Source organism: Somniosus microcephalus, chromosome 7, assembly GCF_052327205.1.
Source record: "Somniosus microcephalus isolate GS21.2 chromosome 7, FLI_Smic_1.0, whole genome shotgun sequence".
Lineage (NCBI taxonomy): Eukaryota > Metazoa > Chordata > Chondrichthyes > Squaliformes > Somniosidae > Somniosus > Somniosus microcephalus.
The window spans coordinates 57,404,261-57,419,036 of NC_140993.1; the positions used below are offsets into that span (position 1 = coordinate 57,404,261).

Sequence of the window (14,776 nt, forward strand, 5' to 3'; positions counted from 1 at the left end):
GGTGGACGTGAAAAGATCCCATGGCATTATTTGAACAGGGTTGATGAAGATAGTGCAGTAGATGTTGTATATATGGACTTTTAAAAGGCATTTGATAAAGTACCTCATAACAGACTTATTTGGAAAATAGAAGCACAAAGGGATGGTGGTAACTTGGGTATGTCATTGGCTAAGGGATAGGAGGCAGAGAGTAGTGGTGAACGGATGTTTTTCTGACTGGAGGGAAGTATGCAGTGGGGTCCCCCAGGGGTCGGTATTAGGACCATTGCTTTTTTTGTTATATGGGGCATTGAATACAAAAACAAGGAAGTCATGCTAAACCTTTAAAAATCTCTGGTTAGGCCTCAGCTAGAGTATTGTGTACAATTCTGAGCACCACACTTTAGGAAGGATGTCACGGCCTTGGAGAGGGTACAGAGGAGCTTTACCAGGATGATACCAGGGATGAGGGACTATAGTTATGTGGGAGATAGGAGAAGCTGGGATTGTTCTCCCTAGAACAGAGAAGGTTAAGGGGAGACTTAATAGAGGTATTCAAAGTTATTGGAGAGGTTTTGATAGAGCAAGTAGGGAGAAACTGTTTCCTCTGGCAATTGGGTCGGTAACCAGAGGAAACAGATTTAAAATAATTGGCAAAAGAAGCAGTGGGAAAATGAGGTTGTGAAAGGCGCTATGTAAATGCAAGTCTTTCTTACTTTCTTTCTCTCCGGATGTGTCAACATGAGGAATATATTAAAAATTTGGGACATCCTGAGAATGTGAAAGGTTCTATATAAATTCAAATTATTTCTTTGAAATGGGAGGAATCTCTGCCTTTCTCTCTCCCCATTTTCCCTGTATATGTTTATGGTTTCTCTAGCCTTGTCACTTGGTTTCCCTATCTGTGACACCCGCAGTCTTTCAGCTTCTCACCTTTGGCATTGTTTCCTTCTCACCAGACAGCTCCACTCAAGCACACTGACCTATTGTCACAAGTCTCTGCTCTCTCAATTTCGCACTGCGCACACATCTTTGTGTTTCAGTATTGAAATAAATGTGACATCGTTAGTGACAGGACATAAAGCAGCGAAGAGGGGAAAACTGGGTTTAGTTTATTATGGGCGCGTGATCCTCCCTGCCCAATTTTCCTCTCTGGACTGTGCCCAGGCAATTCTTTATGCCCAGTTATTAAAGACAGAAATCTACATCAATGAATCTTGTCATTAAAAATTAGCTTGTCTCCGCCTCCTTTAATGTTTGCCACCCAGTAAGTCTGTGGATATTTTAAGATGCAGGTTTGGGGTATGAAGGTATATAAGGGACTTCTTTCCTATTATGGCTACCTTTTGTATTAAGCCAAACTTTAAGAATAAAACCTCTCCCTGTGTGTGGCTTACCAGTGATATGTGCACAACAAACATTCCCCAAAGTGCATATCAGCACCTGCACTTAGGAGGGCTTTTCCTGTTGTTGTTCTGCATTATGGGAAATGAGGCCCTTTGTATTGTGAACCTGAGGTGAAGTGGTGTGAGGTCACAATCACACATGTGGCATTCTTACATAATCTTGTCTGCCTTGTACTTTTTATCTCCCGGTTACTCCTTCCATCTCAGTCTGCCTCAGTATCTCTCTCTTTTATACCTACACCAGTGTGTGAGTGTCTGTCTTTCTCATTCACTGCATAGAAGGCCTGTCTTCCTGCTTATACCTTTATACAGATACATTTTCCTGTAAAGCAGAGGAATTCTGTAAGGCAGAGTATCTCACATTGTCACTGTAGGTTCAATCCCCAATCCAAGCTATGAGCATATAATCCAGACTGACCCTTTGATGCAGTGCTGAGGGAATGTTGAATTGTTGGAGTTTTCTTTGGGATGAGCTGTTAATCCGAGGCCCTTTTGCTTGGTTCAGTAATTAAAATAGATGTAAAAAGATCCCATGCTACTATTCTGGAAGAGCTGGGTGTTCTGACCATGTTCTTCCCTCAACCAATAACAGCTTAAGTGGTTGTTCATCTCATTTACTGTTTATGGGACCTTGCTCTGCACAAGATGGTTTTCACATTATCCTACATAACAACAGTGACTGCGCTTCAAATTGCAATTCATTGGTTGTGAAGATCTTTGGGAAGTCCTGAGGATATGATAAGGCATTACATAAATGGAAGTTCTTACTTCTTTCTTCCTTTCATCATTTCTGATTAAAGTACATAAAAACATTAAGAGGGGCCTTTCTGACTGAACACTCAATCAGCTTCTGCAACCTGCATCATTTCCTATTTCAGGGATATCACTTCCTGTCACATGTCATGTTTGAATACTGCCAGCAGCAGATAGTGATGCCAAATACCGGAATATTGTCCTTTGGAAATCTATACTAAGCTTGGTAGGCAGGAGATGGAAGATTAACCCCATGGATGCTGAAATGCTCATAAGGAAGGAAGGAAGAAAGCAAGAAAGAAAGAAAGAAAGAAAGAAAGAAAGAAAGAAAGCAAGAAAGAGAGCAAGAAAGAGAGCAAGAAAGAAAATCAATCAATCAATCTGTTCTTAGGTGTTGGTTGAGGAACAAATGCTGGCCAGAACACCAGAGAGAACTCCCTGGTCTTCTTCGAATAGTGCCTTGGGTTTTCTTACGTCCACCTGAGAGGGCAGATAGGGCCTGAGTTTGTTAAGATTGGTGTTTTTTTCTGTAGCAAAGTGTAAAGTCTGGAGCATGATGGCTGGAGCGTGACACCTGGGGTGTAACGTATGCAGCGTGACATCCTGAGCTTGATGTGTGCAGCAGGGTGCCAGCAGTGTGATGTATGTGTGATAGACACATATACGGATATATAGATACTTCATTTATTTCCATGATGAAGAAATAGCTGCAGATCCCCTTTGTATTATACACTTCCCTTACAGAAACTAATGGTTAAATGGGGAGGAGCGAAATTCCTCTTGGTATCCCATGATGCTAAACCAACAGACGGGAAGCAGAATTAATTTTATTCATTTTACATTTCAGCACTTTCCTTAACTTTTTAACTCAGAAAATCCAGCATTTTTCTTGAGGATGGGGGAGGGATTGTTGATTACTGTTAGATTTTTTTCCGAGGGGGGTGAGGTGTTATGATGCAGCGAAGCTATTATACATGGGAGGGGCAATGGTCAAGGAATGATAACAGTAGTTTCAGTGAGAAAGGTGGGAGCACTTGAAAGATACTGCAGTCTGTTTATGGAGAAAAAATCGTGAAAGGACAAGGTTCATAGCAAACGGACACTACCCAAGTTGAGAAAGAGAGGAGCTGAACAAGTCAAGAAGTAGTGATTCAATGTAAATCGTGATTCACCTTGTCTAATGAGAACAAGTAACTAGAGGGTATTCCATTTGTTTCAAAGTGACCATTTGAGCACAGGGCAGCTTTGAAGTCCCTGCTGATGGTAAAAAGCTCACTGATAACAGCCGACTTCATAAAAGCCAATGGTCTGTCTTAAGGCTGAGAAGAGATTCCCTGAAAGGAGGTTAACAAGTGAGGATGCAACCTTTTGAAGTAGAGGTCGCAGGGGTCTGATAGATTTTCTACTCTGGCCACAAGGGACTGGCTTTGCTGCTGCTGAGAGCTCCATTAAGGCCCTTCCAAAGATTGATGCTGGTAACCAGATACCCAATTCTGTGGCATCTTCCTAGACTGGGAGGCAGTGGAAATGAACCGCAGTCTGTGCTTCGTGGGTCAGCTGAGTTAGCAACATCCTCAGCCTCCTGTTGAACCTGACACCCAATGCTCCAGTCTATTCTGTCACTACTACAGGTGGATGGCTCCAGCCTATATTGATTTTGACATCTGGTAAGATATTAAAGGAGATATCTATTTCTTTCTAAGCATTCAGGACATTGGCCGTGGTGTGTGTGTCAGAGTAAGTGATTAGAGACCACCACTCACTTCACTAAGAATATTCCTGCAACTGGAAAGACTGAACAACACACTGAGTTACCTTATGTGACTGTGATGAGGTGCCAAATGGAGGCAAAGTGCTTTGGACGAAAAATTGAGTCGCTCCCCCTTTGGGGCGCTAACTTCGCCGGGGTGCTACTTTTAGCTCCCCCGCGACCGAAATTAAGTGATAGCACCCTGCCTCCCTCTTGGGGCGCTGCGAGGGAATGTCGCGCCGCAGTATTGCAGGCATTCCTCCCTTTCTTAAAGGGGAGGGGCCTTGCGCAACGCGACCCGGGGCCCAGCTGGGTCCCCGGGGATCAGGAGTGCCGGCAAAAGAGCCCGGCACTCAAAGCAAGTGCCGGGCACATGGAGCGAAGCCGGCACTCTGCGGGGGAGGGGGGCGGGTAAGGAGGCCGGGGGCGGCAGCGGAGGCAGGTGCTGGCAGGTGGCCAGCAACAAAAATGGCCGCCCGGCACCTCATCTTTATATAGCGCCACCCCAGCTGCAGGTAGGCCCCCCTGACCCCGTCGGACATAGCATCCGGCGGTAAGTCAGGGGACATTACCAAAGATCGTGACCGGGGCACGAGCTGAATTTTGCGGGAGGCATTGGCAGCACCACGCCCGGGTGCGAGTTGCTTTGCACCCTGGCTGACTCCTCTTCTTTGACACAGGGGTGCTGAGGCCAATTGTAGCACACCCGACTGCTACCTTGTCTGAGATCAGCTAACTTAGCATACGGCTATTGAACTTGGGACCTCTCAGTCTGCATGGTCAGTGTCATAACACACGATTCATCTACCCACTATATCAGCAGGAGAGGTAAAATGGGGTCAATTTTACCAGCAAGTTTTCAGTACTAATAATACTACTAAAATTTCCCTTACTTGTGTGACAACGGGGGAAAAATTCAGTTGCTTTGCGCCTCCCATTAGCGCCCTAAGGATGGCTCTATATTGATTTTGACATCTGGTAAGACAGGGTGCCCGCTCCTGATCACTATCCGGTGAGCCACACTGAAAAGTGCGCGTGCGTGGATGTCAGATGATGATAGATCACCCTCAGCTGATCTGTAGGCCATAGCTACATACTCCCACACACCTGTAGCATGTGTCACATAGAAACATAGAAGATAGGAGCAGGAGTAGGCCATTCGGGCCTGCTCTGCCATTCAACGAGATCATGGCTGATCATCCAAACCCTAGCACCCGGTCCCTACACCGACAGCCATCCCACCCAAGCCCTATCCCCGTAACCCCGTAACCCCACGTATTTAATCCCCCCTAACACTAAGGGTCAATTTTTTTATCATGGCCAATCAACCTAACCCGCACATCTTTGGACTGTGGGAGGAAACCAGAGCACCCGGAGGAAACCCACGCAAACACGGGGAGAATGTGCAAACTCCACACAGACAGTCACCCGAGGCTGGATTTGAACCCGGGTCCCTGGCGCTGTGAGGCAACAGTGCTAACCACTATGCCACCGTGCTGCCACAGAAGCTAGGAGAGTGAAATAGAAGCCAGCATCACCGTTTTCCCAATCACTCCAACAGATGTAGAGGGAGGTGGAGCCAAATTGATTTTTTTTTACAAATTACTGATTCCTATCTGGTCAATTTGGTTGGAAAGGGCACAGAAGGATTGAACTCAGATGTGATGTTTACAGAGCTTGACAAGGTAGATGCTGAGAGGCTATTTCCCCTGGCTGGATATTCTAGAACTAGGGGGCATAGTCTCAGTATAAGGGGTCGGCCATTTAGGACTGAGATGAGGAGAAATGTCTTCACTAAGAGGGTTGTGAATCTTTGGAATTATCTACCCCAGAGGGCTGTGCATGCTGAGTCTTTGAGTATATTCAAGGCTGAGATAGATAGATTTTTGGACTCTAGGGGAATCAAGGGATATGGAGATCAGGCAGGAAAGTGGAGTTGAGGTCGAAGATCAGCCATGATCTTATTGAATGGTGGAGCAGGCTCGAGGGGCTGTATGGCCTACTCCTGCTATTATTTTTGTTTCTTATGTTCCCCCTCCTCAAAAACCACTTCAAGCCCCTCTACATCATAAAAACAAGCTTTCTAGGCTCAAATGGGAAGGATTACAGAGGGCCGACTGGCTTCTGTGGAATCATATCCCAGCTGGAGTCGGTGCCTTTAGGAGAGGAAGGAGGGCGGGGGAAGTTGCAAAACATACAGCACTCCTTTGAAAACTAAAGCCAAAATAATCCAGAGATGGTGGAAGTAAAAGAGAGTGAGAAAGACAGAAGAAAAAGGAAGGAAACCTGAAAGTCTATGGCACCTCAGTAGGAAAGGGTCAAGTGTCAAATGTCGAGGATTACTGCAACTCACCTGTTTTCTTTGCTCCTGTCCATCAGGTTAAACTGTTTCCTGAGCCACCTGTAAGCAGAGAGCGGAGATAAAGTTAGTCACTCTCAAAGGAATAAGTGATACAGCAGTGTGGTCGCTGGGCTCAGTTAGCCGACTGCTACCTTGACTGTGCAAGAGTCTACTTCCATCAAAACACATCTTGGGGCTGTAACTTCCTCTGGTGATTAATATGTTCAGGTTAAGTTCCTCTGTATCAGTGGCCACTTTTTTTACATTAAGTGCTCAAACTTCCAACATTCATCATTAAAGAAGCGATTGCTCTATTGTCGGTTAAAACTGTCGGTCAGAAACTGGCAGCAATTGCAAAAGCGGGCACGCTCCAACATGGCTCCCAATAGAACCTAGTCTTCAATTGGTACAAACAGAAGGATCATGTATTACCTTTCTAACTGGAGGGGTGTGGGGGACTTCTGAGTGTCCTGCAGCAGCCAGTTCAAACCGGTTATCCATACATTGACATCATCCTCACTGAATGCTGAAGAAAAAGAAAATCATTTCCGTTATAAAGAATTATTGCTAAGATTTTTTTTTTAATATAAACTCATTTTTGTGATTTGTGCTCATTAAAGGCAAAATTTTAGGGCAGGTGAATGGAACACTTTCCACTTCAGGCACCAAATGTCAGCAGCTAGTATTCCCAGTCACACATAAAATAGGTTAAATGCAAAGGGAAGCTCCCTCTACTCCATCGCAATTATGTGTCCCAGCCCCTGCCTGAGAAGAATGCCTACTGTACCAGTAGTATATTTCTCCATTTCCTATAGCAGCCATCTTGTATCGGAAATTGTCAATTTAGTGTATTACATAGTGGGGAAGAAATTCATTATAGCCCCATCTGGGGCACTAACTTTTAAAAGTTGAGAAAATTAGCGCCAGGAGCTAATGTATCTAAACTTTAAAAAATTCGGTTTTGCGCTCCAGGAAGGAAGAGGAACACTAAATCAAGTGTTCCACTTCCTTCTTGGAGCACAATCGGCAGCAGGCGGGGCAGAGACTTCAGCAGCGCTGCACACTGGATCGCGCAGCGCTGCCGAATTCGAAGGCTCCTTCCCGCCCTTAAAGGGAAGGGCCACCGCTGCAGGCTCTGCAATTTAAAGAGTACCTACCTGGACCACCAAGGCAGCTGCGATCCCACGCAATCAGCCCAGCACTCAAGCAGAGTGCCAGGCTGATCGATCGCGGGCAGGAACCCACAAAAAAAACGGGAACAAGAAAAGTTTTTTTTTACTTACCTCAGCCACCTCGCCTTTAATCATCGCACCTGAAGCGGCCGGCCGCCCGATGTATGCCTCCTGCAGCTGTCGGTGTTTTCAACCGGTGCTGCTGCAGGGGGCGGAAGTCAATTTCGGGTCCGGGGTGCTACCGGGGCAATGCGCACAGCGATGACGTCATGATCTCCGGGCGAAGGAGATCGGGTCACAACGCCGTAGTGCCGCTGCAAAACTCCCACCGAATATGGCGGGAGTCGATGTCAGGGCCGCGCCCGGTCACAAAGCCATTTGCGCCTTGTTAGCGCCCCCCAGGGGCACTAACAGGAGGCGCAAAGGCACCCAATTTCACCCCCAGTACTTTATTATATATTTGGAATGTGGGTGTCCCTGGCAAGCCAACATTTATTACCCATCTTTAGCTGCCCTAGTCGTTTGATACAACTGAGTAGCTTGCCAAGCCCCTTCAAAGGGCAGTTAAGAGTCAACAAGGTGGGTGTGGGACTGGAGTCACATGTAGGCCAGACCGGGTAAGGACAGCAGTTTTCCTTCCCTAAAGGAACCAGTTGGATTTTTACAACACTCCGACAGCTTCATGGACACTTTTACTGACACCTTGGCCTAGAAATTCATTAAGGCGCCGGCAGCTTTGCGGCCAGTTACCGCCTAAAGAGGGCTTCTGCGCCAATACAGGAGTTTGCGCTGATATTCAGCGCAGCGGTAATGGCGGCGGTAGCCATTAGCGCTGCGCCGGCACCGATGACGTCATCGGTGTGCGCAGTGCCCCGGTTCCGCCCCGATACCGGCCCGATCCCCATATTTAGTTGCAGCCGCCTCTTCCGCAGCGGCCGCAAACTGCGACCAGAAAACGGGGCCGTACTGTAGCCTTAGTGGGGTGCTTTAAGGTGGAGGAGCGGCCGGCCGCTTTTTCGGCGGCCGCCTGCCTGCACCTCCTTCCCCGGCCTCCTCCACCCCCCCCCCCCCCCGCGGCATTGCTGGCTGCTTTCCGCGAACCCGGCACGTCTCTGTGGTGCCGGGCTCATTTGCCGGCACAATCCAGCGGCGATCTCCCCGTGGCAGGCACCTCCCCCTTAAGAGAAGGAGGAGGCCTGCAGCACTGCAGCCTGCCGCTCCGCAGCGGGTGGCGCAGCGGCGCCTAGAGCGCTGAAATTCAGTTTCAGCGCCCCAAGCGGGGGCGGGCACACCCTGGAATAGCGCCCGGTTCCGACTTGGGGCGCAAAAACTGAATATCTGACGGTCGCAACTGGCTCCGCGCCCAGCGCTAACCTTTGGGCGCTAGCCAGCTGGCGGGGCCATAGTGAATTTCTAGGCCCAGATCTTTATTTCTAGATTTTTTAAAACTTAATTCAAATTCTTGTAGGCAAAGGCACTGTGGAGAACCAGCTGGCTGGTTCTGACCTGAAGCCCAAAGCTATCTCGAGACAGATTTGTGTATTTTCTCACTTCCCCCACACAAAGACAAAAGAATTTTAAGAAGGTGACTAACACAGTTTCATTATAAATTCACACTGATTGGAAAATTTAATATAAAGAGATATAATACAACAACTTGCATTTATGTAACACTTTTAACATAATAAAATGTCCCAAGGCACTTCAAAGGAGTGTAATCAGACAAAAGTTGACAACCAGCCAAAGAAAGAGACATTAGGACAGGTGACCAAAAACTTGCTCAAAGAGGTCGGTTTTAAGGAGCATCTTAAAGGAGGATAGAGAAGTGGAGATGTCTGGGGAGGAAATTCTCGAGTTTAGAGTCTAGACAGTTGAAGGCACAGCCACCAATGGTGGGCGAAGGAAGTGGGGAATACACAAGAGGCCAGTGTTGAAGGAACACAGAATTCCCGGATGGTGGTAGGAGTGGAGGAAGTAACTGATATAGGGAGGGGTGAGGCCTCGGAGGGATTCAAATAAGACAATGAGAATTTTTAATATCGAAGCATTGGTGGGCCAGGAGCCAATGAAGGTCAGCGAGCACAGGGATGATGGGTGAACGGGACTTGGTGCAAGTTTTTACAGTGTAAAGCAAGACTGGGCTCTGCTTTCATCACAGGTAAGTTAACATATTGAGGACAAACCTTTCTTCAGAAGAGGATCTAAGACAGTTCAGTGCTGAAGATGGCTGAAAAGTGGAAGAGTATTGCATTTACTAGCACAGACACTCTTCACATCAATTCACTAAAATTAAACTAGTGAAGTCCTAATAGTGAAATTCTTATTGACCACGTCTATGTTGTGTATATGGACTTTCAAAAGGCGTTTAACTAAGTACCACGTAATAGACTTGATATGCAAAATTAAAGCCCATGGGATTAAAGGGACAGTGGCAGCATGGATACAAAATTAGCTATGGAACAGAAAGCAGAGTGTAGTGGTGAACGGTTGTTTTTCAGACTGGAGGGAGGTGTACAGTGGTGTTCCCCAGGAGTCATTATTCGGACCACTGCTCTTTTTGATAAATATTAAAGATCTGGACTTTATTTCAAAGTTTGCAGATGACACAAAACTCGGAAATGTAGTAAACAATGAGAAGGATAGTAACAGACTTCAGGAGGACACAGAGTGGAGAAATGGGCAGACACATAGCAGGTGAAATTTAATGCAGAGAAGTGTGAAGTGATATATTTTTGTATGAAGAATGAGGAGAGGCAATATAAACTAAATAGTACAATTTTAAAGGGGGTGCAGGAACAGAGAGACCTGGGGGTGTTTGTACACAAATCTTTGAAGGTGGCAGGACAAGTTGAGAAGGCTGTTAAAAAAGTCATACGGGATCCTTGACTTTATTAATAGAGCAATAGAGTACAAAAGCAAGGAAGTTATGCTAAACTTATTTAAAACACTGGTTAGGCCTCAGCAGGAGTATTGTATTCAATTTGGGCACCACACTTTAGGAAGGATGTCAAGACCTTAGAGAGGGTGCAGAAGAGATTTACTGGAATGGTACCAGGGAATGAGGGACTTCAGTTATGTGGAGAGACTGGAGAAGTTGGGGTTGTTCTCCATAAGAACAGAGAAGGTTAAAAGGAGATATGATGGAGATATTCAAAATCATGAATGGTTTTGATAGAGTAAATAAGGAGAAACTGTTTCTGGTGGCAGAATGGTCGGTAACCAGAGGATTGGCGGAAGAACCAGAAGCGACATGAGGACACTTTTTTTTTTACACAGCGAATTGTTGTGATCTGGAATGCACTGCCGGAAAGGGTGGTGGAAGCAGACTCAATAGTAGCATTCAAAAGAGAATTGGATAAATAATTGAAGGGAAAAAATTGACAGGGCTATGGGGAAAGAGCAGGGGAGTGAGATTAATTGGATAGCTCTACCAAAGAGCCGGCACAGGCACGATGAGCTGAATGACCTTCTTCTGTGCTGCATCATTCTATACTTGCATTCATACAGCGAACCTAATAAAGTCTCAGAAATATCTTCACGTACAGTCACTTTTCTTATGCAGGCAAATGCAGTAGAAAAGGGGGAACGGTAGCGTAGTGGGAATGTCACTGGGCTAGTAATCCAGAGGTCTGGACTAATGATCCAGAGACGTGAGTTCAAATCCCACCATGGAGGCTGAGGAATTTAAATTCAGTTAATTAAATAAATCTGCAATAAAAAGCTAGGATCAGTAATGGTAACCATGAAACTATCGGATTGTTGTAAAAACCCATCTGGTTCACTAATGTCCTTTAGGGAAGGAAATCTGCTGCCCATACCCGGCCTGGCCTATATGTGACTCCAGACCCACAGCAATGTGGTTGACTCTTAACTGCCTTCTGAAATGGCCTAGCAAGCCACTCAGTTGTAACAAACCGCTCCGAAACAAAATAATAAGAATGAAACCGGACGGACCACCCGGCATCAACCTCGGCTACGGGCACGGAAACAGCACACCCACCCCAGTCAACCCTGCAAAGTCCTCCTCACCAACATCTGGGGACGTGTGCCAAAATTGGGAGAGCTGCCCCATGGTGGGAAATATGGAGATGGCAAAAACACTGAATGAATATTTTGCATCAGTCTTTACAGTAGAAAACACTAAGAATATCCCAACACTGGACAAACAGGGGGCTATAGGGGGGGAGGAGCTAAACACGATCAAAATCACTAAGGAAGTGGTACTCGGTAAAATAATGGGACTCAAGGCGGATAAATCACCTGGACCTGATGGCTTACATCTTAGGGTCTTGAGGGAAGTGGCGGTAGGGATTGTGGATGCATTGGAAATAATTTTCCAAAACTCCCTGGACTCAGCAAAGGTCCCGGCAGACTGGAAAACTGCTAATGTAACACCCTTATTTAAAAAGGGCAGTAGACAGAAGGCTGGAAACTATAGGCCGGTTAGCCTAACATCTGTGGTAGGTAAAATTTTGGAGTCCATTATTAAGGAGGCAGTAACAGGACATTTGGATAATCATAATTTAATTGGACAAAGTCAGCATGGTTTTATGAAGGGGAAGTCATGTTTGACAAATTTGCTGGAGTTCTTTGAGGAAGTAACATATAGGGTGGATAAAGGGGAACCAGTGGACGTAGTGTATTTAGACTTCCAAAAGGCATTTGACAAGGTGCCACACAAAAGATTATTGCTTAAGATAAAAAAATCACGGGATTGGGGGTAATATTCTGGCATGGATAGAGGATTGGCTATCTAACAGAAGGCAGAGAGTTGGGATAAATGGTTCATTTTCAGACTGGCAATCAGTAACTAGTGGTGTTCCGCAGGGGTCAGTGCTGGGTCCCCAACTCTTTACAACCTATATTAACAATTTGGAGGAGGGGACCGAGTGTAACATATCAAAGTTTGCAGATGATACTAAGATGGGAGGGAAAGTAGTGAGTGAGGAGGACATAAAAAACCTGCAAGGGGACATAGACAGGCTAAGTAAGTGGGCAGAGATTTGGCAGATGGAATACAATACTGGAAAGTGTGAGGTTATGCACTTTGGCAGGAAAAATCGCAGAGCAAGTTATTATCTTAATGGCAAGAAACTGGAAAGTACTGAAGTACAAAGGGATCTGGGGGTCCTGGTGCACGAAACTCAAAAGGTTAGTATGCAGGTGCAGCAAGTGACTAAGAAGGCCAATGGAATGTTGGCTTTCATTGCTAGGGGGATAGAATATAAAAATAGGGAGGTATTGCTTCAGTTGTACAAGGTATTGGTGAGACCGCACCTGGAATACTGCATACAATTTTGGTGTCCATACTTAAGAAAAGACATACTTGCTCTCGAGTCAGTACAAAGAAGGTTCACTCGGTTAATCCCGGGGATGAGGGGATGGACATATGAGGAGAGGTTGAGTAGATTGGGACTCTACTCATTGGAGTTCAGAAGAATGAGAGGCGATCTTATTGAAACATATAAGATTGTGAAGGGGTTGGATCGGGTGGATGCGGGGAGGATGTTCCTGATGATGGGTGAAACTAGAACTAGGGGGCATAGTCTTAGAATAAGGGGCTGCTCTTTCAAAACTGAGATGAGGAGGAACTACTTCACTCAGAGGATGGTAGGTCCATGGAATGTGCTGCCCCAAAAAGCTGTAGAAGCTACATCATTACATAAATTTAAAACAGAAATAGACAGTTTCCTAGAAGTAAAGGGAATTAAGGGTTACGGGGAGCGGTGCAGCAATTTGGACATGAGTCTAGGTTCGGATCGGACATGGCCCTGTGGGTAGCGGAGCGGGCCCAGGGGCCGTGTAGCCTGATCCTGCTCCTATTTCGTGTGTCTAATTCTGTTAGATTCAGGAGATGGTTCTGTGATAGTAGATTGGCGGTTAGGATCAGATCAGCCATGATCTTATTGAATGGCGGAGCAGGCTTGAGAGGCCGATTGGCCTACTCCTGCTCCTATTTCTTATGTTCTTATGTTCTTATGTTCATGGCAAGAACATCCTTCCTCAGATAAGGTGATCAAAACTGCACACAATACTCAAGGTGTGGTCTCACCAAGGCCCTGTACAACTGCAGCAAGACCTCCTTGCTCCTGTCCTCGAATCCTCTCACTATGAAAGCCAACATACCATTTGCCTTCTTAACCGCTTGCTGCACCTGCATGCTTATCTTCAGCGACTGGTGCACAAGGACACCCAGATTTCGTTGCACTTCCCCTTCTCCCAATCTATTGCCATTCAGATGATAATCTGCCTTCCTGTTTTTGCCACCAAAATGGATAACCTCGCATTTATCCACATTATACTGCATCTGCCACGCATCTGCCCATTCACCCAACCTGTCCAAATCATACTGGAGTTTCTCGGCATCCTCCTCACAGCACACACGCCCACCCAGCTTTGTGTCATCTGCAAACTTAGAGATATTACATCTAGTTCCCTCATCTAGATCATTAATATATATTGTGAATAGCTGGGGTCCTATCACCGATCCCTGCAGTACCCCACTAGTCACTGCCTGCCACTCGGAAAAAGACCCGTTTATTCCAACTCTTTGCTTCCTGTCTGCCAACCAGTTCTCTATCCAAGTCAGTAGCTTACCCCCAATCCCATGTGCTTTAACTTTACACGCTAATCTCTTATGCGTGACCTTATCGAAAGCCTTCTGAAAGTCCAAATACACCACATCCACTCGTTCTCCCTTATCTATGCTGTCAGTTACATCCTCAAAAATTCCAGTAGATTAGTCAAGCACGATTTACCTTTTGTAAATCCATGTTGACTTTGTCCGATCCTGTCACTGTTTTCCACGTGCTCTGCTATTACATCTTTTATAATGGACTCTAGCATTTTCCCCACTACCGATGTCAGACTTACCGGTCTATAATTCCCCATTTTCTCTCTACTACCTTTTTTGTATAGTGGGGTTACATTAGCTACCCTCCAATCCATGGGAACTGTTTCAGAGTCTATAGAATTTTGGAAGATGACCAGCAATGCATCTACTATTTCTAGGGCCACTTCCTTAAGTACCCTAGGATGTAGATTATCAGGCCCTGGGGATTTATCGGCCTTCAATCCCATCAATTTCCCTAACACCATTTCCCTACAAATACTGATTTCTTTCAGTTCCTCCCTCTCCTTAGACCCTATGTTCCCCGACATCTCTGGGAGGTTATTTGTGTCCTCCTTTGTGAAGACAGAACCAAAGTATGTATTTAATTGGACTGCCATTTCTTTGTTCCCCATTATAAATTCCCCTGATTCTGACTGCAAGGGACCTACGCTTGACTTCACCAATCTTTTTCTCTTCACATATCTATAAAAGCTTTTACAGTCAGTTTTTATGTTCCCTGCAAGCTTACTCTCATACTCTATT

General features: G+C 45.8%; 1 protein-coding gene across 1 annotated transcript in view; it reads right to left on the reverse strand.

Moving 5' to 3' along the window:
• LOC147114648 (1-phosphatidylinositol 4,5-bisphosphate phosphodiesterase gamma-1-like) overlaps positions 1-14,776 on the reverse strand; it is a 326,116-nt gene that overhangs the window by 148,243 nt on the left and 163,097 nt on the right. The window contains exons 3-4 of the mRNA XM_085992491.1: positions 6,662-6,755; positions 6,242-6,289 (exon numbers count right to left, since the gene is read on the reverse strand). Coding sequence (XP_085848617.1) covers positions 6,242-6,289; positions 6,662-6,755 — 142 coding nt within the window. The remainder of the gene's footprint in view (positions 1-6,241; positions 6,290-6,661; positions 6,756-14,776) is intronic.